The following is a 21,942-nucleotide window of genomic DNA, read 5'->3' as shown; positions in this document are numbered from 1 at the left end:
AGGCGTATATCTTTCTGTTGAAGAGTTCCTTTGATCACCTTTATGCTCGCCCGGCTCTTCAATGCATCTCATCTTGGAGCAAAAATAGCAATAGTAACAGCTCAAGAATATCATCAGCGATTGCAACAGCCAGAAATGATTGTCCTAGGCAGTCTAGAGAGCTCCAATTCACAGTCAGCATACGCGCCCATTCGCGAACGAACAGTCTTCTTAGACTCGATCCGGCGCCTCCCCTTCGCGTGCACGACTGGCTACAGGTCTTTACGCCAGAACGACTCTTCTCACGAGGAGTGACCCATTTCGTCATGGTCCTTCCTCTCGCGCAATGAAGCACGTGATATGTGGAAACGTGCTGCGCGCGAGCGAGTGTGGCAGAAAAGAAAAAAAAAAGAGCTCAGCTGGACGCATGCTATGCATCTACCACACTTCATCGCCATCGCTTAACCATCTACTCATCGTTTACGCCTCCTCGTTCCTGACCCCAAAAAATCCCTGAGAAACTACTTTAACGCACGCTAGCTCCAACTGCTCTTACGCTATCGCCTAATAAAGGACCCGCCTTTCACACGCCAGAACTACTACCACTTGGCCTGCAGCCATCGAGGGTTTCGCACACCTCATTTCTTTCGCCAAGCGTCTCACCTTCTTCCTTTCACCATGGCCACTGGCGTCAAGCATATACCAGAGGCCACTCAGGTTGGCGATTACATCGTCGAGCACGAGATAGGCAGAGGGTCGTTCGCAACAGTCTACAAGGGATACCACAGGGTGAGTCGTCAAAGTGGAAAGGGTTTTTTTTTCTCATTTTTTTTTTTCAAGAGCTTGCCGTAACAATGTTCGACATGACTCAAAAAGTCCTTTGTTAGCTAACCTTGACCACTCTTTAGGTGACGAAAGAGCCCGTGGCCATCAAGTCCGTCCTTCGGTCCAAGCTGACAAAGAAGCTACTCGAGAACCTTGCTAGTGAGATCAATATCCTCAAAGGGATTCGACATGACCACATCGTGGCCCTCGTGGACTGCAAGGTAAGAACAGAACAGAACAGGGTCTTGTGAAATGGCCCCCTAGCAACCAATCTCCCCATATGCACTGACCATGAAAGTACTACGCTCTGTCCCCGCACGCGCGCTCAGTCTTCGAATGCCATTATGCCTCTGACCATGATCTCCCCGTTTCATTCCCTGTAGGAAACCGAGTCACATATCCATCTTGTCATGGAGTACTGCTCGCAAGGAGATCTTTCGCAGTATATCAAGAGGAAAGGAGACGGACCTCCATCACTCCCATCACCGCCGGGCGGCGGTTTGAATGAGGTGGTAGTCCGCCATTTTCTGAAGCAGCTGGGTAAGTATAGGTTATCATCGCAACGTTTTTTTTTGCATGCATGCATGTCAGGCTTTTGTGTGACATCAATTTGTGAATACAGCCATGTACCTGGACTATCTCGCTAAATCGTATGCAATGTCTGTTTCATATACTTCATAGCATCTGCGCTGGAGTTTCTACGCTCAAGGAATCTTATCCATCGAGATCTGAAGCCGCAGGTATAGTTAGCCTAGGTTTGTGTGAGGAAGATGCTATTATAATGAAGTACGCAACTGACCACCCTATTTTTTTTTATTTGCATTATGAACAGAATCTCCTCCTACATCCGCCAAGCAATAACAGAGAAGGCAGTGGATACGGACTGCCGATATTGAAGGTGGCCGACTTTGGATTCGCGCGTTCGTTGCCACATCTGAGTCTCGCAGAAACGCTCTGCGGTTCACCCCTGTACATGGCGCCGGAAATTCTCCGCTACGAAAAGTACGACGCCAAGGCTGATCTCTGGAGTGTCGGCACGGTTTTATATGAGATGTGCACAGGAAAGCCGCCATTTAGGGCGCAAAACCATGTCGAGCTGCTGAAGAGGATTGAAAAGGCGCAGGACATGATCACATTTCCAGGGGACTTGACAACGGAGGATCGCACAGGATCATCACCCTCACAACCGAGTCATTACTCAGGAACCACGATAAGCGATGACATCAAGGATTTAATACGGCAGCTGCTGAAGCGCAATCCTGTGGAGAGAATCTCGTTCGAAGAATTCTTCATGAACCCCACAGTGTCGAGCCTGGCTGCACGAAGTCGCTCGAGATCATCGCGAAGCAGCTCTTCTGCTCAGGACTATTCTAAACAGGATTTGCTGCAGGGAGATTCGGCAAGACGACCATCCACTCTGGACCCCTCTCGATACTCTTACGACAGTGCACAACGCGACAGAGGCGACAAGAAGGCCATTGGCATCCAGGCAGCCACGAGAGATCAGTCGGAAAAATCGTCGGAGGCATCATATCGATCAAGGCCCAGATCACTCAAGGGCGGATCACCATCAGCAGGATCAGAGAGTCGGCCGCCTCTTCAGCTTCCACTATCATCGCCAAAGAGCCATCATGCCTATGTCAGCGGACTGGGCAATCCATCGCAGCCTTCACATAACGATTACCAGACGCAGCCCAGCTCAGTGCCAATCAATACCTCCGCCCGACGCATGAAATCCATGGAGGTTACTGCAGCAGAGGCAACCAACAGAGCATTGACTCCACAACCATCTTCGCAGCCGTATCGCCGCAGTACCTTGGTTGGTGTTCCTGATGTATCTCGCCGATATAGTGCTCCTGAAGACGATGCGCTTCTGGATAAGGACTATGTAGTGGTTGAGAAGCGGGCAGTAGAGCTCAACGTCCTTGCTGATGGTAAGTTACGCTCAGACCGATTGTGATGTTGAGCGATTGCATTTACGGGGTGCTAACGCGTTTTTTATTTAAATTCTATGTGGGCGATTTTATAGAGGTGGCGGCGTCCCCAGCATCTAATCCGGCCCGCATGAAGAGCGGATCCAACCAAAACAACGGATTGTCGCCACCAATACCGGCATCCTTGACTCAGTATCGAACTCCACCTCCACCTTTTGTGCCCCATTCATATTCGTCCTCGACACAGTCTCCCCCATCGAATACACACTTCTTCTCGACCACTCCGCCCTTTGCTTTGCCTGCGACTCCAACACCGGAGGAGCCAAGATCGATCCAGCCTCTGCACAGACCAGCCCTAGGACAGATTCAACCCATGTCATCGCCTGTTAGCGTGCGTTCTGGAAGTCCGCGAGAAGGTGGTGCAACGTCTGTGCTTTCAAAGGCGATTTCAATAGCGTCGATGCGTCTCTTTGGAGCATCCTCGTCGCCGCCTTCATGGCGAAGCAATACATCGTTGATCGGTTTCATGGATTCATCTAACAAGAGCGGGGGAGTCGTCGATGTCAGCCCGGAGGAGAGCCCGGTGGTGCAATCGATTGAGGACACTGCTCATAAGGCCTACGTGGTATCCCAGTTTGCAGATTCGAAAATGGAGGGTGTTCCTCCGTTGGATGGGTTGGACTACTCTCCGTCTGAAGAGCCTAGCCGAGATAGTATTTTGGCCGAGGAGGCGTTTTTTCTGTACCTACGCGCGCTTGCGCTGCTACAGGCTGGCATGGATGTCGCTCGGCAGTACTGGGAGGAAAGGCGGCAGGAGGCGAAGCCTGCGTCGATGAGACTGAACAGTGGGGTCCAATGGGTCCGTGATCGATTCAATGAATGCTTGGAGAAAGCCGAGGCGGCAAAGGCTCGCTCTGGGATCGATCGCCGTGAGGAGAGCGGTGTTGTGATTGAAAAGCTGATTTACGAACGAGCTTTGGAGCTGGTAAGTGGCCAGTGGCCCCGGAAACAGGGATCTGAGAACTTTGCTATGCATATATATTTTATTTTTTTAGCTATTAACTGTAGGCATTTCTTTTGTGTGACCACAGAGCAAAGCTGCGGCGTTGAAGGAGTTGGTCAGTGACGATTATGGCGAAAGCGAAAAATCGTATCAGACTTCCATATGGATGCTACATGCTATCTTGGACGGTGCCGGTGAAGACGGTCGCAGCGAGGCGATCGAAGAGGATGACCGGGAGATTCTTAACAAATGTAGGGTATTCTTCATTCGTGGTTGATAATGGGTTGCATCATGCTATCATGCTATCATGCTATCATGTTTTTTTTTTTTTTTTTTCTTGATCGCTCACCACCACTTCATTATTACTCTTTGCTAGTTATACGATCTATTGAGAATCGGCTTGGTCTGCTTCGCCGGAGGATTGCTAGCGCGCGAACCTGACCGGTACACGAGGATCAGGACCGCGTTGGGAAAACAAATAAATAAAAGCTAACGGCCGCAGTTAAGTTCCCCTGCTCAGTCTCGGTCTCGGCGGTTACAGATTCGGTTGAACGCGAGGACGGTAATGAGGGCCAAGGCTGAGTAGCATCCATCCTAAGCATGCATATCATTTCATCACGCGTGCATAATCCGATGCAATTGGCATCCGTTGGACCACAGCGCCTTGTAGAATATAGCGTAGGTATGACCGAGATGTACGATAAATGGATACCACAGTGGGCCATCAGAAACATCATGGTGGTAGAGACTAGCCCGGCCGTTGGCGTTTGTTGTTGGTTGATCCTGGTATAAATGTATATGGAGCCGCATAATATGGCTGGCACATCGTCATCCCGACTAGATGAAAGTCAAATAGGGATAGGTCCGATGTATGAACAGAGACCTTTTTTTTTTTTTTTCCTCGTGTGCCTTGAATAAATGTAAATGTCTTTACTCTGTCAGTTGGTGCCGATTGGAGCTGTGTCTGGATAATGTCTCTGTCAAGAGGGGGAAAAGGGGAGGAGGAGGGGAGGAGGAAGGGGGGAGGGATCAGACCATCACGGTATGGCGCTGTGTTCACAAGAGAAGACCGCGACTGGGCCACGAGGACTTTTTCTTGCAGAGGTCCCTCCCCTTTTCTGTATTGTCATCTGGTCCCAGAGATAACTGATACACACACACACACACTCGTATACATACACACAGACTTGTATTCACCGACATAGATGTAGACGCACACACACAACGCACATTCAGAATAATATAAATATACCAAATGTACAGTGCACCGGTGATCACGTCGGCATCCTCCCTTGTTTTTTTTTCTTTGTTGTGGGTAAGCGAGTGTGTGTGTTTGTGGACCGACGGGAGGACTGGGCATCGGCATCATCATTATCAGCACAAGTGTGTATGTGTATGTACCCGTGGCATCATGTCAGCCAGGGTTGCTTTGTTTTGTTTTTACCCCCTTTTTTTTTTCTTTTTTTACAAGGGCCGACAAGTTGCGTACCTGTGAACTTTAAGTGATGCGACTGAATAGACGGCAAGGGCGAGTGAATAGAACGAGTACTGTTAGAAGACGATGTCAGTATGTCCGTATGCGTATGGTCCCTATGCGAATAGGCTATGTGAGCAAGTTGGTTAGCAGCTTTGTCCAGAAAAAGTGAAGTCATGGGCGTACCGGTGATGCGATGCACAGTCGCTGTGGTGGTCCCGCAGCCCATGGCAGGGCTACAGGGCACACATACACACACCCAGCCTGGACTTGACCTGCCGATGACATGCTGACCATTTCTTATTTCTGTCGTTCTTCTTCTTCTGCTTTTCTGCTTTTCTTTCCTCCCTTCTCTCTCTCTCTTTCTTCCTTGCTTTCCTTCTCTCGCATACTTCTTCCCTTCGCCCGACTTCTACTCTCTCTTTCTCTCTCACTCTCTCTCACTCTCTCGCACCACTCACACTCGCCATATACTCAAACTGCAACACCAGCTCGCTCTCTCCCGCCCCACAACCACACGCCGCGCACGCATTCTTCTCGCGCATAATCTGCAGGACGAGAAACCAGGAGAGACCCAGAGTAAGCAACAAGCAACAGGCACCGGCAAGCAGCAGGCTAAAAGTCATAAAGCAGCCTTCTCTACTCTGTGTATGTTCCTTCTCCCCTCTCCCCTTCGGTGTATTCTGCTGCATAGGCACCCGCTCTTCTTGCCCTGTCCGATCCACACAAGACACTAACGTCGCTCTCTCTTCCCTTCCCTTCCCTTCCCTTCCCTTCACAGCTTCACAACTTCGCCACCAAACACCCCATACCTTCACACCCGCGCACCTGCCCCTTCCCCTCACTACTACCCCATACAGCTATTCATCACAATGGGAGGATTCCTATCCAAATCAAAGACTCAAAAGTCAAAGGACCCCAAATGGCAAGGCATAGGCCCCAACACCCCTCTCCCCTCCTCTCCCTCCAACAACAACAACAACAGCATCAGCAACAACAACAACAACAATAGCTTCAACCAGTCCGGGGCCCAACCACGGTCCCAGAACTTGCCTACTCAAGGCACCCAACCAAAGAACAACCTCACCAACAACAAGAGCACAAAGACAGCTGCAGGAAAGAACGGCAAATCTTCAAAGATCATGCTGCTCCTCAAGATGGACCCCAAGGCCGGTGGACAACGCAAGGTGATCACAAAGAACCTGATCAGTCTTCCCTCCGACTTTCGAGTAAGTATCCTCCCCCCTTCTTCATGAACAAGTCGCAATTGGGGGTTTCCCTCCCCCTCAAGCGCGTCTGTAACCTCCACCTCTCCTTGAAGACCCAGATTCTAACGTACTTTTTCGAATCATTTGTCTTCTCCGTGTCCTGTAGCATACTGGCCACATCGGTGCAGGTGAGGTTCGAAGCGGACAAATCAATGTAAGTATTGTATCAGTTGCAATCGGTTCCTGTTTGACCTGACGAGTCGTTAGGCCTGTTTCGCCTTCCTATCATGATGCGTGCCTCTCATGCAGTCCTTAACAATATTCTTCACGTTTTTCCTTTCCAGCCTGACAAAATCAGGAACCAGATGATGGAGGTGGCAGCGTGTTTGAAGCTTGACATGAACACACCCATGCCGACGCTCAAGACTGTGCCCATCGATGGCGAGAACCGAGAAAGCCTATACAGCGGGGTAAGTCCTTCGGTCGTCCGTGCTACCATGCAGCCTTGCATAACTGCTCTTGGTCTTCTGCAGTGAACTAACCATGACATGCTGCGTGTTACTTTTTTAGCCCAACCAGGTTGATCGATTTGTGACGCGCCCAGCAGCAGAGGCAGTAGCCTTCTAAATGGATGTACAATGGCCCTCTTCCGACAAGGCTTCTAATTCGGTGCCTTTGTACTTCTTCCCCTTTCGTGTCTACAAATATTACCCTCGTTTTTTTTGCTATCAAAAACTAAACGCTTTACGAATATTCCATTGCTTTGTAGTTTTTTTTTATCACCCTTTCAAATATGCAACCATCCCCCCCTTCCGCCCCCCCCCCGCTCCCACTCCACATAGAGTGCGAGCGTTGTAAATGTCACCTCCTCTTCCAATGCTCCCGTAGCGCTTAACGACTTGTTTGCAGAAATACTAATGAACAGTAATAAAACCGATGATTTATACCGAAAAAATAACGCGATCGCAATGTGCGATGTAAGATGTGGAACCAGGCCAGTCAAACAAGGCATGCGAGGGTCAAAGGACAGCTTTTGAAGACCGAGCTGCCCAACAGCTTTCGCGCATGCACCTCATAGGTGTTGAGAGTCCTGGAAGCCGTCGAGGTTCGTTTAAAGCATTCGTTGGGCATTAATGCCCTTTTTTCCCTGTCCCCACCTTTCGTCACTCTTTCCTTCTCATTACAGCACTTTACAGCATTAAATTGCATTAAGCTATCTATTTATTTCTCTCCGCACGGACAAAACAAACGCTGCACGGCACCGTCATGGCTATCAAGAAGATTGAGGATATGGAGGAGTACCTTTGGATTCTCTCTTCGACCGAGGCTAGTAGGCTGGTAAATTTTTTTTTCTGTGCGTAATCATGATATGGAGGTGCATAGGATGCCGAGAAGGATAATTAATTTTTTCATTGGCCTAGGTCGTGGTATACTTTTCATCCGTAAGGTGAAGTAGTGTCCGCTGGTATTAATAATATTTCTTGATACGTTCTAACGGTTTGGCCTCCTTTTTCGCCCTGTTACTTTAGATGAAGAAGGGGTCATGTCGATTGATTAGGCCAACGTTCGAGAGGCTGGCACGGCAGTACCAGGATGTCACCTTTGCTGAGGTAAAACGGTCTGTTGTTAGACTTATTGAGGTTTTTTTAGCAGCAGAACCTTTTTTTTTCTTTCGGTGCATCAATAATGACGCCTCAATTGTAGGTTGATGTGGATCAGGCAAAGCAAGTTGCACTGGATGTTGGCGTTTCCTCAATGTAAGCCTCGACCCCGGTTGTTGCTAGTTCTATTTGCTGTATGATTAGGCTATAGAAGGAGAACTACCCTTTTTCTTTTTTTCCGTTCTTGGCTCTGTAGACCCACCTTTCATTTCTACAAGGACACCGAGAAAGTTGGCGAGTTCTCGGGCGCAGACGAGGGCAGATTAGTGGCCTTGACTGAGAAACATCGGCGCTCAGAGTTCTGAGAGGGGAGGGAATCGTCCACAAGGAGGGGGGAGGGGGGAGTCTGTATTGCACACACACATTAGTCGAATAAAAGCAGTGCCATGACGCGAACCTTGATTGACCCCAAATGTGCCCAATGTAGAAATGAGTTGTACGCGTCACACAGAGAGAAAGAGGGGGGAATTGCGTGTTGCTTTTTGTTCAGTTGCCAACAGAAACAGACATCCATTCCATCCCCCCCTTTGCACTCTCGTTTTGTGGAAAACTCCTCTCGCCTCAGCATGCCCGTCAAAGGAATCACCAGCCAAGCAGACTACCAGAACATCCTCTCTGGCGCAGGACCCACCAAGCTCGTACGGACTGATTCTCTTTTGCCTCAATGCCATCATTCATTCACTGGCGTTTTTTTTTTTTTTTTTTTTTTTTTTTTTTTTTTTTTGGTTCAGGGGAGGTGTGTGTGTGGACATGGACAAATCGGAATCCCAGGAGACCCTGTTACTAACACACACCTTCTTCTCTTGTTTGCGGCATCTAGGTCGTTGTCGACTTTACAGCTGTAAGCAATTCCCGCGCGTGCCCCCCTCTTACTGCTGTGCCCCTGTTAGTCTTTGCTACAATTGCTGTTACGAATCTCTTTGCTGACACCCGGGAATCTTTGTGCATGGTTTGAAAATAGGCCTGGTGCGGACCTTGCCAGATCATCAAGCCCATCTTTGAAAAGCTGTCGAACCAGTATCGCCATGTTATCTTTGTCAAGGTAAAAAAAAAAAAGAATAAGAAAAAGAAAAAAAAAAAAAGGCAGAGACTCTAGAAGCCTAGAATTTGTGTTCGTTGAATGGTTTCTTTGCGACATATGCTGACCCCCCCCCCCCCCCCCCCCCTTTGGCGGTATCTTTTGCTTAGGTCGATGTTGATGATTTCCAGGAGGTTGCTGCGGTCGCTGGCGTTTCTTCCATGTAAGGTGTTTTTTTTTTTTTTTTTTTTACCCTCTTTCTTTCTTTGTAATCCTACGACCAATGGCAACTTTTATTCCGTCTTTCTAACATTCCTTATTCTACTGTTACAACGACAAAAAAAAAAAGGCCCACATTCCAGTTCTTCAAGGCGAACGAAAAAATTGCAGAGATGAAGGGCGCGAACCCAACACAGCTCGAGGCCCTGATCAAACAGCACCAGGGACCCGTTGGTGAGGAGGGTGCATCGGGATCGGGATCTGGACCCTTGGTGGCAGGACATGCGGATATTTCGGATCAAATCACGCTCAACCAGGTCGATTGCCTGAACCAGCAGGCCGCCAACCATATCAGGAACGCACTCAAGACCGATGATACCTTCTTGGAGAGTGATGTCGATGAGCAGCTTATCATTTCGGTCCCCTTTAACCAGGTACGGAAGAAAACTTTTGGTCGGAAGATGAGAATGGCGAATGAAATGGGCTGGGGTATTCCCTCCCCCTTGGATTGTGTGTTGAAAGCTGATTTTCCTATTCTTCATCCTTGTGAATCATCTAGGCCATCAAGCTGCACTCACTCAAGATTGTTCCCAAGGATATTGGTAAAGCAATAGGTGTTGTTATCATGGCCGAGATCTTTTCAATCAAGACATAAGACCTTTCCCTTGTTCACCAGCGTCCCCCTCCTTCTCTTCCTTCTTTTTTTTTTTTTTTGTTTCTCTTACTTTTAGCCCATGCCCCAAAGACGATCAAGCTGTACGTAAACAAGTTGACGCTCGGATTCGACGAGGCAGAAAGCGTGCAGGAGACCCAGACGATTGTGTTGACGGAGAAGGATTACGAGGGCAACGGCTTGATCCCTCTGCGCTTTGTCAAGTTCCAGAATGTGACGAGTGTCATCTTGTTTATCGAGGACAACTTGGGCGATGAGGAAACGACACAGATCAAGCAGCTGGTGTTCATTGGAAGTCCTCTGGATAGCACCGACATGACTGCGCTCAAGAAGGTCGAGCATGAACATTAAAAGGTAGAAAAGTAAAAGAGGAGGCGACCGAAAAGTGTAAAAAGATTGTGCCAATAAAAGACTATATATATTCCATATATCGATTCAGGCACGTTTTTTTTAAAAGAGAAACAGAAGCTTGGCGTGTATCGCGATAATATATGGTAGTGTATTGAGGTATTCTTTTCGCTGAATGATCTATAGTGGTGAATGCGAATGTCTATTTTTCCTGGGTCTTCTTCGTCTGCAATTCTTCCTGTTCAATAAAGTGGGCCATTGTCCTCTTGATGCCGTCCTTGTATCCAACCACTGGCTCGTATCCCTATTAGTAAAGACCAAAGAAGAAGAAGAAAAATAAAATAAAATGCAACGTCGTTAGAAGGGGAGTTCTCCGATGATAATAAAAACAGATCGTGCGCAGCTTTTTTTTTTTTTTTTTTTTTTTTTTTTTTGCAGCTTACCAACAGGGTCCTGGCCTTGGTAATGTTGAAGTAGCGGTTGTAGGAAATGTAACGAACACGGACGCGGGTGAAGCCCTCCTTTGCTTCCTTGCCCATCATCACCTTGAGCAGCGTGGCCATCTCGGAGAGGAAGCCGATGATGAGTGCGATGTGATAGTTGATAATGATCAGGTAAGGGGCGACGACCTTCTTCTCCGCCATCAATGCACGAGGGTGGTTCCAGAATGGGGTCGGTGTTCCGTTGGTAATAAAGAATGCCTACAAGTTGTCCGGGGATCAACGCGTTAGATTGGACGCACAAAAAAAAAAAAAAAAAAAGATCCATAGGCTAGCTCTACATCCTGCAAAGTGTCGCTTTCTTACCTGACCAGCAACTCCAGAGCCTGGAAGGAGCTTTTGTGCGGCAAGTACATGCGAGTATGCCACGTTCTCTACATAGGTCCAGTCAAAGAGTCCAGAGTTGTCTCCGATCTGGAGAACATGCTGTCCCTTCTTCATCACATCCATGAATCCTGGTGTTCCCTGAGTATCCCCAGGCCCAAAGATACCGCTGGGACGCAAGGAGCAGGTGAGCAATTGATCGCAATTGGCCTTGAGGACCATGGCCTCTGCAATGGCCTTGGTCTCGGAGTAGGTCTCGATAAAGGTCTTGGGGATCGGGAAGGTCTCGTCAGCGTTCACGAGAGGGGAGCCATCCTGAAGAACAGAGGCAGAGGAGGTGTAGATCAGACGGCCGACCTTCTCACTCAGACAGGCGTCAATGACATTCTGGGTGCCCTGGATGTTGATCGTCTTGAACTTCTCGGCAGGGAAGTGGTGAGGAGGTGAGGCGACGTGCATGCAGATATCGTGGCCCTTGAGGGCATTGCGCACAGCCTCCGCGTCGGTGATGTCTCCGGCGACGTAGGAGATACGGTCGGTGGGTTTCGCGTTGGGAGGGATGACGATGTCGAGGATGGTGATGGCATAATCGGTACGCTTGATCAGCTCAGGGACAATCCAACGGCCGAGGAAACCGTTACCTCCTGTGACGAGACACTTTGTGGTGGCCATTTTTGGGGATGTGCTATGAAAGTATGGGAGAGTGGAGTGATGAGAGAGGTGTTTTGTGTGATGGTGGATTGAGAAAGAAAGGGAGCGGATGAACGATGAGATGAAAGGTGGAGCTGGGAGGACGATCAGCTAGTCCTCCCTGAGGATAGTCCAACGGCCCGTATCTTTTCTTTCAAACAGGCCACCGGCATTGGCCAATCAGCGCACGGCTGCATTTTTTCATACGTGCCTGTGCGGAAGAAGCGTGTCCCTGAAAAAAAAAAAGATGTCCTTTGGAGAACGAGGACTCTCGTTGTGACAGTCTTTTCAGGCGATTCTAGTCTCGAGAGCAAACCCGGGATGCGGTGGATGGCGAAGCAGGTGCGAACCAAACTCTTGGGCATAATATTAAACTAGCACAATCCGTAAATGCTCGTTATTGGAAATATATTACTTACATGCAACTGTTTGAGTCTTTTGCACCGTATCTGAAAAATCAAGGGGACCCTCTGGGGGCTAATCATTTAATAATGTAAAGCAAAACGCCATCATTGGTATCATGGGTATCTCACTAGCGCCAATGCAATTTATCATACTGGACCCTTATTTTTACCTGGTTCAAACCAGACGGACTACATGCAGACATTAAGTAGACATATCCCCGTAGCAGCAACCTGATACTCAGAAGCAAACGCGCTGCTGCCAACACCTACAGCCCCAAAGGCCAGTGGCAGGAAAGTAACTGACTGGATCGTGTCTCCATCCCTCCTTTGTGTTTGGAGTGTGGAGCAAATATTGGTTGAATAAGCTGGCGGAGAAAAAAAAAAAGAAATGCGAGAAAAAACCTTTTATTGTCCTACAGCCCGCAGATGTGCAAATAGTTGATTCAGCAGCGGGATCCGGGGGCGATGAAGAAGAAATGACAAAGCTTTGTAGCGATGCAGAACCTTCAAAGCAAACGGTAGAAACGCTCTGCCATCTGAATTCAATGGACGTTGTAGAGTCGGGGGGATAGCATTGAGGGAACGTTTTTTTTGCCACGTACAATCCAACTATCGTGAACACAAACAAACCAGAAACAAACACCTTCTTCCTTTTCCATCAACTCTCTGCTGCCCAACTTCACACTTGACCAAATTCCATCTCATCACTTCCCATCCTTCATTCTTCATTCTCATCCTCTCTTTTGTCCTTAGCCGCTTAATATCTTATTTCGTACCCTACTTACTGCAACAACACTTAGGTCTTCCATCGCACCTGCGCATCGCACCTGCGCATCGCACCCATACCCTCCCCTCCTCCACGCTTCACACTCCTTCTCTCCATTCCTACCTCAGTCTTTTCTTAACACTTGTCCTGTCCCATCCTATCCTGCTCTACAATAATTTGGTCCAGCGTTGTTGCTCTGGAGGGCTATTCTTCTCTATTTTCGTTATTAAAAAAGGACCTCCTCCTCCTTCCTCCCTTCCTCCCAGGACTCCTCTCTCCTTCATTCTCTTCTCAGTTCAATCCTTTAATCCTTCAATCCTTCAATCCCTCCCGTCCTCACTGATCGGGGTACGATTCAGGTCCCAAACCCTTTCTTCCTATCCATCGTCTTCTTCTCCCCTCTTCCCATACTTTCACACTCTCGCCCTAAAACCAGAACCGGAGGCGGTAAACAATGATTTCAAGACTTGTAAGTCTTCCAATTCCTCTCACTCTTTCGCTCCAGAGACCATTGAGAATAACCGCGCTTATCTCAAATAAGCACTCCCACAACCTCAGGAGCGCTCACTTGTGGATATCTCCTGTGCCGTGGACACACCAGGCATGGTCGTGTGGTGCGAGTGCGCTTTCACACCGACATCCAAATAAAGATACAACGTGTATTTTGGGCTAGCAGGACTCCGGACTGCAGAAGGCAGAAATGAAGAGGTCAGAGCGCCTGAACAGCTGGTGTTAATTGGTGTTACCTCGTGCTCAAGGATACAGCCTGGACTCCAGTACACCCAGCAAACACAGCAACTCCAGAAAGAACGCTGTCAAGGGCCCTTGGCGACAGCGGGAGCCTTTCGGGATTACTACCGGGATGACAATATACCCCAAGCGGCGGCAGAGTCCTTCTTTCTGTTTGTCTAAAATATCTGTTTTGTTTCACGTCCACTCCGCCCGTCTGATCTTTTCTTAGGCAGGCGACTCGACCTGGTCCAGATACTCCTTGGTATGGTCTGGCATTCAGGCAGTCGTCATCGTGGCGCTCGAGGCAGTCATTTTCCGGCTACATATGACAGAGTCCGCCAACATCCAAGCAGTTGTCGGTCCAGCTCTCATTACGCTCCAGCAAAGGAAGAACTACGACGAATACAACCCAGTTCAGGTGGTCCAGACGGCCCGAGTCCTGTCTGTATACCATATCCTGTTCATTGTCGCCCAAATTTTCCAGCTCATTCTTCTCTGTGACGCCGTAAGCACTGAATCTGATTGAACAAAAAACCAGACTGGATCGGTTTCGCTGCGAGTGAACAAAGGAAAACAGCGAGCATTGGATGCTCACCAGCTCTTTTTTTCTACTCTTTTTTTTGGGGGGATCTTGTCGTTGTTAGATGCTTAACAAAAATACCATTCAGATCATTGCCATCGTACTTTTCAACTGCGCGATGGTCGCCTACGCGGGAGTTCAAGTGAAGCAGGCCTCAGATATTCTTATCAGGACGCCAGGCGACTCGCTACCCAACATGATTCTGGATTTCTTTGGACGGGACGCAAACCCGACACCTTATCACGCCTCGTTACCGTTCGAAATCGCTGTACTATCGTTGATGGTTATCTTTGCGGCGGGATTCGCCTTTATCGCCTACAAGCTGTACAAGGAGTTTGGATGGAGCATTTACAAAAAGATTGGCGCAGACTTGGCCATGCGAGGTTCGTGAGAATGTACCAAGATTGTTTCTACCATCCGTACTGGAGCGAGACTATGTGAACCCAAGAAGGACCCTAATGTTTTCTGATTATCCTGTGTCATGCGTCCAATAGACATGTACAAGGTGTACCAGATCTTTATCATGATTCTCAAATTCGACATCTTTTTCCAACTTGGATTCTCGGCGCAATTTCTTTCTGTGGTCGTGTTGCAGTACGAAAATGTCCCAGGGGTGCCACCATCGCAGGTGTTGTCAAAGGACGAGATGAAGAACATCTTGATTATCCATCTCGTTTTGTCCATGGGAGCGTCCTTTGTTTTACCATTTCTTGCATGGTGGGGCGTAAGTATCCCCGGATTTTATTTCTTTGATTTTGGGCTTTTGATGCAAACGGTTGACTGACGCATGAGATTTTTTTTTTCTGGTTCCTTTTCTCTGTCTAGTTGAAACGCGAGAGCAAAATTTCGATGAGCTGTTTTATCGTAGGAGGATTCGGAACGCTGGTCTATAATATTATCAAGCTGAACCAAGTGTTTAGCGAGCCCACGAGATTCGTAGGCGCAAATAAGTTCCTTGTTTTCTTTTGTAAGTCGCTCAACCGCTACTCCTTGTTCGTGTTGGTCTTCACGAAGCGCTATTCGTCGGCTTTGTCGCTCATGACCTTTTTTTTCTTTTTTCTAGTGGTCGTCAATTTACTTCTCGGAATAGCTACGCTATATTTTGCGTGGGTCTGCATGAAAAACTTCAACAACGGATTGAATGCACACAGTAAGTGAGAGGAGGAAAAAAAAAGATTGGTTTGAATATGTAACTTTTTTTTTTCTTGCTGAGGGCTGTGTTCGCTGACAGTTGGTCCTCTTCAACCGTTTTGCAAATAGTCGGCAAGGTCTCAGGGACAAATATCTATCCCATGGAATCTATCAGTGGATCCGCGAAGCGATGGTCCATAGAATAGACAATGGGCAAGCGCTTTTTTTTTTTTTTTTTTTTTTTTGCCCACTGTCTCGGTCACTTCATGTCTACTGTGTCCATGTCCTGTAAGTCTGCAATTGATTTCTTTGTCAACCAAGCGTTTGTCTAGCAAAACAGCCCATCGTCGAATTCAGTTCTTAACCGCCCTTTTGTTGTCGTGTACAATAGGTACTACTTCTCTCTATACCCATCGATCCTGTATACCTCCCCCCTGGGGCATCCCAACGATGAACAGCAGCCTCTCTCCCCCTCCCATTGCTGGTATCTTGGCCTGTCCGTCTTTATGAATATCTTTATCCCACATGTAGTTATACTATCCTTTATTCACTTGTACTCTTGATCTCCCAAAAACGAACTTGAGAGTGTGTCCTACTCGGTTCTCAGCTAGATATTTATCCAGTTTATTTATTGATAAACATGAATCGTTTGCCTATGTATTACTCAACGATCAATTGAATGAGCTGTGCTCTATACCGACGCGAAAGACTTTGTTTGAGACAGTGCCTAGTTTATGCATGGACGCTAAACGCGCCCACGTTGTTGGTGACGGATGGAAGTAGGCTCTGTCGCATGGACTGCGATTAGGAGTCCCTGTTATCAAGGCTCGACATTTTTTATTTTTATTTTCTTCTTTTCTGTTCTTCACTACCCTTTTCCCCCGAATCCAAACCAAAAACACAAATCAAAATGGAGCGCACTTACATCATGGTACGAGACTCGACTCTACTCATTCTCCCATTCTACTTGTTGCGTTCTATGTATTCGCCTAAAACGCCCATTTTTTTTAGGCGTCGTATCGCTCGCGCGTGCGCGCCTACCAAAGGATTTCTTATTTTTCAATGGCGTTCCTTTGGCTCACACTATTCTTCGACATTTTTTTTTTTTTTTTTTTTTTGCGATAAACAACCAACAATAGGTCAAGCCCGACGGTGTCGAGCGCAGTCTCGTTGGTGAGATCATCAAGCGTTTCGAGAACAAGGGTTTCCAGCTCATTGCCCTCGAGCTCAAGGCCGTATGTATATACCATGGGATATGATTTAGAATCCATGTCGTTTTTTTTTTGTTATGTTTTCTCCCACGTTCTTGAAACAGTGGATACGAGACCCTCCCCCCTGAACGGAGGGATTTCTTTTTTTTTTTTTTGCAACCCGTTCTCTCGTACCTCGTTGATGACGTTCCGACCCTGTTGCTGAACAATTAACTAACTTTTTTTTTCTTTTATGCTGTGAACGATTCTCTAGCCCACCCGTGACCTCCTCGAGAAGCACTACGCCGATCTCTCCTCCAAGCCCTTCTTCGGTGGCCTCATGAACTACATGACCTCCGGCCCCGTTGTACGTATACATGAACAAGAGAGAGGCTCGATTGTTCAATTGATCCCATTTGCAGTGGATTCAATTGCTGTTTAATTGATTAGATATTAATTTCGCACATTCAATGGATGTTAACATTCCCCTCTTCCCTCCTCCTTTTGCCTTTTCTTTATTCGCGTGTTGGAATTAATTACTCGATAGGTTGCCATGGTCTGGCAGGGTAAGGGTGTCGTCAAGGCTGGCCGTGTCCTCCTCGGCGAGACCAACCCCTTGGCCTCGTTGCCCGGAACCATCCGCGGTGGTACGTATTCCTCACCATGCCTTACCCAACTCTTTATGCACTTGATCGTTTTTTTCCCTCTCGTGTTATCAGGGTCCTCTGACGCTTCTTTTTGCGCTGTGCAATTTTTTTTTTTTTTTTTTTTTTTTTTTTTATATAGACTTCTGCATTGATGTCGGCCGCAACCTCTGCCACGGTTCCGACTCTGTCGACAACGCCGAGAAGGAGATTGCTTTGTGGTTCCCCCACGGTGTCATCTCCCACACCCGCACCGTCGAGAAGTTGATCTACGAGTAAAATCGATCATTTTTTTTTTTCAAAAAGGAAAACATTGTCTGAAAATAAAAATCTAACTAAGGGGCTTTTTATATGGCCTTAAAAAAAAAAAAGAACTGGACTCATTTGCTGGGCTTTTAGAAAGGGTCTTTTGACTAGTTACATTTATTGCTCTTCTGTTATCAAATGGCGTCATATCCGTAGCCTAATGCTTGTATGATGGATTTGCTCGTGCGTTGCTGATCTATTTCATATTTAACCATGCTGCCGGGTCTTTGGTTTTCACATCGGATGTAGTGTATAGCAGAATATATTATTTATTTTACAAGGCTAGAAGAGAGATATATATTGTGTCGATCGTAAAAAGCAAAAAAAAAAAAAAAAAAAATTGCCCGTCTGCTGGATCCGATCCCCAATGATTGTCCATCATTCCAAAATCCTGGCAAAGGGTCGAGACTAGTAAGTCGTGCGTCCAATGGCTGCTGTTTTTTTTTTTTTTTTTTTCTTAGGTGAGATAGTGGATAATGGCCCACATGGCCAACAGGGTGATGACAACGCCGGCGTAAAAGATCCACTTGTCTTCAGAACTCCTGCGCTCGATGAGCTGAATGACATTACGGGACAGTCCAAGGGTATTGGCAGCATCCAACATCTTGCGCTGCGTCGACTAGAGGCGAGAAATAAGAACAATAGTAAGAATGTAAGAATGTGAGAAAGGCTGGATTCAATCCGGCGAGGGGGATGGATGGCACACACTATTCAAGTGGACTTTTGCAGTATGGTGCTGCCTTACTTTGAGTGTTGTGCGTTGGTGGAAGAGATCGTTGAGTGCCGCCGTTCCTTGATGCAGCATATCATCCAGCTGTTGGCCTGTCTTTGACACAAAGTCTCGCTCTCGGAGGGCATGAGCCTGCTGTAAGTATGGAGAGGCGGATGTTGCTTGGTACGGATGTTCGACCGGAACCGTCATCCGTGATTGCCTTCTTTCCAGCAACTGGGTGCGATTCCTTCCATGAGAAAGCTATTGTGTTTGTTACATGGCTCCATAATTAGCTAAAGAAAATAACTTTACTCCAGTAAAAAGAAATAATAATCGCATGGATTGATAATGCAACGTGGCAGCATCTCAAGACCACATACCTGTTCTTCTCGACTCTTCAATTGTGCAAAACTCCTGTTGATGGCATCGTAGTCCTCCCTAAACTTGGTGACGCGACTTCAGTTCCCCATGTCGACAAGAAAAACGAGAGACCCAGTGTTAGTGAACCGGAGAGGATATTCAACATGGTCCTTCTACAGAGATAGCCGGGTCAAATTGCACACATACGCGAATGCCTTCTCCCGCTTGACGTCGATCATCTCCTTCTTGGCCATGGCGTCATAGTCGTCGATTGAACGCTTGAAGGCATTGACGGTCGCTGTGATCTGGCCTATGCGTAGCGAAAGGTGAGATAGTATAAACCTTGTCCGTTAGAACGAGAACCGCATAAACGTGTGCATATATGAAGATCCATTCATGGGCTTCGATGCAGTCGAGTGCATTGAAGGCAAAAGTGGGATTCGTTTTTGTGTCCTTGTATGTTGTTGATTCGGTCGCATGACTGTTGCATGCCAAAGATATGTTGTAGCAAACGTGGCAACAGAGCTCAACGAGAGCTCTGGTGGGGAGGGAGAAGAGTGTGGTCTGCCATCTGCACATGGCAGCTAAAGCCCTTCGATAGTTTTCGGTACTGACTCGTTGCCGCTGTCGATGTGTGAGCTGATCCCATCAATGTTGCTCCCATGAACGTCCCTGCCGAATCCTTCTCGAGATCATCATTTCTTGCTGGGTCTGAGCAGGACATAAACTCCGTCGTGTGACACCCACAGTATCGAGTATTATACATGACGACTGAAAAAAAAGGAATATGCCATCCTGCTATGTTTGATTGCACTGGTCGTACCTTGAAGAGCAACACTGGTATCCTCGCCCGACTGGAACTTTTCGAGATCCCGCTGCAGGGCGTTGACCTGCTTCAAAGCATGGTTGTATAGAGAGTTCATGGACGTGCGTGTGTTGAAGAGTGGCGAATAATAGTAAAGGTCTTTCGCAGGTTGATGCAAAAAGTAGAAAAAGAGATAAAAGAACTGGACGATGAACAATAAAAGAGGCAAGAGTCGTTAAAGATGCAAGGGTAGAGTGGAAAATGTAGATGATGACCATGGCGCTCATTTCTTTTCGCCTAGACATACTTTCTTGCGCCAGCCAAAAAAAAAAAAAAGGTCACGTGGGTCATCTCAATGGTCGCGCTGCTTGAAGAATTAGAGCGAGAACAAGAAGTCCCGCGTGGTTCATCGTGAAGTTCAGTTGGCGTTGTGAAAGGACATGATGGTTCTATACCGGGAAATACGGAGTATTCTTCAATTCGCAAAAGAGCGTGAAGGTAGAGGACAGGTGTACTTCGTCGTTTCTCTTGGGGGGACTGCAGCTCTAGAAAGCCACCTTGTACTTGGCAATGGAAATGGAAAAAAGCGGCAGCCTAGACTCCCACGTAGAGCCCGAACTACGGGCACGAATGCATTCACTAGGCTTAGCATATGTATGAGAAAGCTTGGCAGGATTCGCGTCTCGCCAATGCGGGTGTTTTCAGTGGTAGTTGGCGTGTCATGACAAGACGGACGAAAACATTGTCCACGATGTATCCTATTTCAGTCAAGGTTACGCGTAATATAATACGCGTTGGGCATCATGAGCATCAACGACATCATAGACCCTCCTTCTTTTATGCGCCCTTGGAAAGATAAAGATAAAAAAAGTTCAATTGAAGAACGGGGCTCTCAGTCTCGTTCAGATGTTTTTCTTCCATTTCTGGACGATGGCTGTGCCTGGGTCAGGCACGACCGAAAATGGGAATTTACAAGGCCAGACCATCATTCACATATAAACGGAGTGCCCTCCTCTCCCTCTCCCCGCATCTTTAGCACACCCCAGGCACTCAAACAGACTCGTCTCCTCCTCGTCCCACACATAGCCAATAATGATCTCCTCAAGCCCAATAGCGCGTCTGGTCTCCGTCCCTAACGCGACCAGACTCTTCCACGCCTTGCCCAAGCGAGCATTCGCCTCCACCCCCGCCAGCAGCAGCGCAAGACTCTCGGAGTTCTTCACCCACAACGCCAACAAACTGCGTGCATCCACACCGCTCTCTCCTGGACAACCAACCGCAGGATTGTCTCCTTTGCCGCTGTCGTCCTTCTCGTCAAGACTCTTCTCATCCTCCTCCTCGGCTGCCAGACCCAATATCCCTGGCTCATCCTCTTCCACACCCTTCACCAAAGCTGCCTCCTCTGCTTCGCCATTCCAGGCTCAGGTCATCAGGGGATTCTCCCGAAGAGCCTGGCGCGCCGAGCAAGAACCCATTCGCGAGGCCGCCCGCGACTTTTGGCACCGGGGCTGGCGTGGTGACGCCACAAAGTTCGATCGCAACGAACTTCACAAACATTTTCATGACAGCTGGGGTCGACATGGTGCCTTCCGCGGCTATCATCATCATAACCATTTCATGCGCCGCCGCCGACCCATGCGTTCCATGTTCCGATTGATGTTTCTCTCGACTGTCCTAGTTGCAGCACCCGCTGTCATCTTCCTTGACGCACCATGGAACACATTGGCTTATGTTCCCCTAACGGTCTTTGGTGTTGGTGCCACCCTCATGGTGATGGGCCGTCTTATGTTCATTGCCTTGCCTATCCTGACCATTGGTGGTGCAGCCTTGATCTTTGTGGGAGTCGTGCCCGCTGTTAATGTGATGAAGGACCTTAAGAAGGTTCTCAAGCGTGATGAAAACGCTAACCGATACACGACTGCCTTGAGTACCTTGGGGCCTAATTGGGAAGTCCAGAGAGCTCAGCCTGATGAATGGTTCCGATGGACGTTCCCCAAGAGCGGTGACAAGGAACAGCTGGACAAGATCGATGTTCGCTTCGTCGTGTTTGACCCCAAGGGAAAGGGTGGACTCAAGAAGGTCACTCAGGCATGCTTTGATGGCAAAGACATGGTCAAGCCCCGCAAAGACTACCTGGAGAACCTGAAGATTGACCGCGAGGGCAATCACGTTGTGGTGCACATGGAGGGCGATGGTGAAAAGATGATGCGCGAGAAGGCCGCCAAGAAATACCTGGCCATCGGACGGGTCGTCGATAGAGCCGCCAAGGAAATGGAGGCCGCACAACCTGGCCTGAACCTTGGCGACCAAGTCGTCCTGGTTTACAAGTACAAGGACGATGCTGAGTCGTCCTTCAGCCGTATGTTCCACCGTGGAGAACTATCAGTCCGTATTCCATTCAGCCGCACCTGGATCAACGATTTGAGCAGCCTGTAAAGTCTTCTGTACCCCCTCTT

General features: G+C 48.0%; 9 protein-coding genes across 9 annotated transcripts; 7 read left to right on the top strand and 2 right to left on the bottom strand.

The window, feature by feature from the left end:
• Positions 1 to 657: 657 nt before the first annotated feature.
• On the top strand, positions 658 to 4,323 carry BC939DRAFT_498388 (kinase-like domain-containing protein; the record flags this gene model as incomplete). The annotated part of the gene is made up of 8 exons (XM_051559806.1): positions 658 to 768; positions 888 to 1,025; positions 1,188 to 1,344; positions 1,486 to 1,544; positions 1,637 to 2,738; positions 2,834 to 3,723; positions 3,830 to 3,992; positions 4,262 to 4,323. The coding sequence occupies 8 exons, from the start codon at positions 658 to 660 to the stop codon at positions 4,321 to 4,323; spliced, it is 2,682 nt and encodes an 893-aa protein (XP_051417440.1).
• A 1,268-nt stretch (positions 4,324 to 5,591) lies between these two features.
• On the top strand, positions 5,592 to 7,378 carry BC939DRAFT_435120 (uncharacterized protein). The gene is made up of 5 exons (XM_051553445.1): positions 5,592 to 5,863; positions 5,997 to 6,444; positions 6,590 to 6,637; positions 6,768 to 6,893; positions 6,994 to 7,378. Exons 2-5 carry the CDS (start codon positions 6,088 to 6,090, stop codon positions 7,048 to 7,050), a joined length of 588 nt encoding a protein of 195 aa, XP_051417439.1. The 5' UTR covers positions 5,592 to 5,863; positions 5,997 to 6,087; the 3' UTR covers positions 7,051 to 7,378.
• Positions 7,379 to 7,589: 211 nt separating this feature from the next.
• On the top strand, positions 7,590 to 8,445 carry BC939DRAFT_435113 (thioredoxin-like protein). Its single transcript, XM_051553444.1, has 5 exons — positions 7,590 to 7,761; positions 7,845 to 7,865; positions 7,953 to 8,033; positions 8,128 to 8,180; positions 8,281 to 8,445. The coding sequence occupies exons 1-5, from the start codon at positions 7,690 to 7,692 to the stop codon at positions 8,387 to 8,389; spliced, it is 336 nt and encodes a 111-aa protein (XP_051417438.1). The 5' UTR covers positions 7,590 to 7,689; the 3' UTR covers positions 8,390 to 8,445.
• A 139-nt stretch (positions 8,446 to 8,584) lies between these two features.
• Positions 8,585 to 10,420, top strand: BC939DRAFT_488803 (PITH domain-containing protein). The gene is made up of 7 exons (XM_051559393.1): positions 8,585 to 8,722; positions 8,905 to 8,925; positions 9,046 to 9,126; positions 9,273 to 9,325; positions 9,452 to 9,755; positions 9,881 to 9,923; positions 10,053 to 10,420. Exons 1-7 carry the CDS (start codon positions 8,651 to 8,653, stop codon positions 10,343 to 10,345), a joined length of 867 nt encoding a protein of 288 aa, XP_051417437.1. The 5' UTR covers positions 8,585 to 8,650; the 3' UTR covers positions 10,346 to 10,420.
• Positions 10,421 to 10,544: 124 nt separating this feature from the next.
• Positions 10,545 to 11,838, bottom strand: BC939DRAFT_472538 (3beta-hydroxysteroid dehydrogenase; the record flags this gene model as incomplete). The annotated part of the gene is made up of 3 exons (XM_051558284.1): positions 10,545 to 10,646; positions 10,786 to 11,043; positions 11,149 to 11,838. 3 exons carry the CDS (start codon positions 11,836 to 11,838, stop codon positions 10,545 to 10,547), a joined length of 1,050 nt encoding a protein of 349 aa, XP_051417436.1.
• Positions 11,839 to 14,083: 2,245 nt separating this feature from the next.
• BC939DRAFT_391404 (uncharacterized protein) lies at positions 14,084 to 15,496 on the top strand (the record flags this gene model as incomplete). The annotated part of the gene is made up of 5 exons (XM_051551959.1): positions 14,084 to 14,263; positions 14,403 to 14,721; positions 14,833 to 15,062; positions 15,164 to 15,305; positions 15,402 to 15,496. The coding sequence occupies 5 exons, from the start codon at positions 14,084 to 14,086 to the stop codon at positions 15,494 to 15,496; spliced, it is 966 nt and encodes a 321-aa protein (XP_051417435.1).
• Positions 15,497 to 16,337: 841 nt separating this feature from the next.
• On the top strand, positions 16,338 to 17,677 carry BC939DRAFT_435102 (nucleoside diphosphate kinase). The gene is made up of 5 exons (XM_051553443.1): positions 16,338 to 16,400; positions 16,609 to 16,704; positions 16,934 to 17,026; positions 17,207 to 17,306; positions 17,446 to 17,677. The coding sequence occupies exons 1-5, from the start codon at positions 16,380 to 16,382 to the stop codon at positions 17,580 to 17,582; spliced, it is 447 nt and encodes a 148-aa protein (XP_051417434.1). The 5' UTR covers positions 16,338 to 16,379; the 3' UTR covers positions 17,583 to 17,677.
• Positions 17,678 to 17,951: 274 nt separating this feature from the next.
• BC939DRAFT_435100 (uncharacterized protein) lies at positions 17,952 to 19,758 on the bottom strand. The gene is made up of 5 exons (XM_051553442.1): positions 19,505 to 19,758; positions 18,889 to 18,991; positions 18,702 to 18,777; positions 18,355 to 18,582; positions 17,952 to 18,228 (listed from the first exon to the last, which is right to left on the bottom strand). The coding sequence occupies exons 1-5, from the start codon at positions 19,602 to 19,604 to the stop codon at positions 18,067 to 18,069; spliced, it is 669 nt and encodes a 222-aa protein (XP_051417433.1). The 5' UTR covers positions 19,605 to 19,758; the 3' UTR covers positions 17,952 to 18,066.
• An 820-nt stretch (positions 19,759 to 20,578) lies between these two features.
• BC939DRAFT_498380 (uncharacterized protein) lies at positions 20,579 to 21,922 on the top strand (the record flags this gene model as incomplete). The annotated part of the gene is made up of 1 exon (XM_051559805.1): positions 20,579 to 21,922. The coding sequence occupies one exon, from the start codon at positions 20,579 to 20,581 to the stop codon at positions 21,920 to 21,922; it is 1,344 nt and encodes a 447-aa protein (XP_051417432.1).
• Between the last annotated feature and the right edge of the window lie 20 nt (positions 21,923 to 21,942).

Source organism: Gamsiella multidivaricata (genome assembly GCF_025024155.1).
Source record: "Gamsiella multidivaricata strain RSA 2152 chromosome Unknown BC939scaffold_2, whole genome shotgun sequence".
In the NCBI taxonomy this organism is placed as follows: Eukaryota; Fungi; Mortierellomycota; class Mortierellomycetes; order Mortierellales; family Mortierellaceae; genus Gamsiella; species Gamsiella multidivaricata.
The sequence above is the reverse complement of the archived record's forward strand: the minus strand, read 5'-3'. Positions and strand labels throughout refer to the sequence as shown.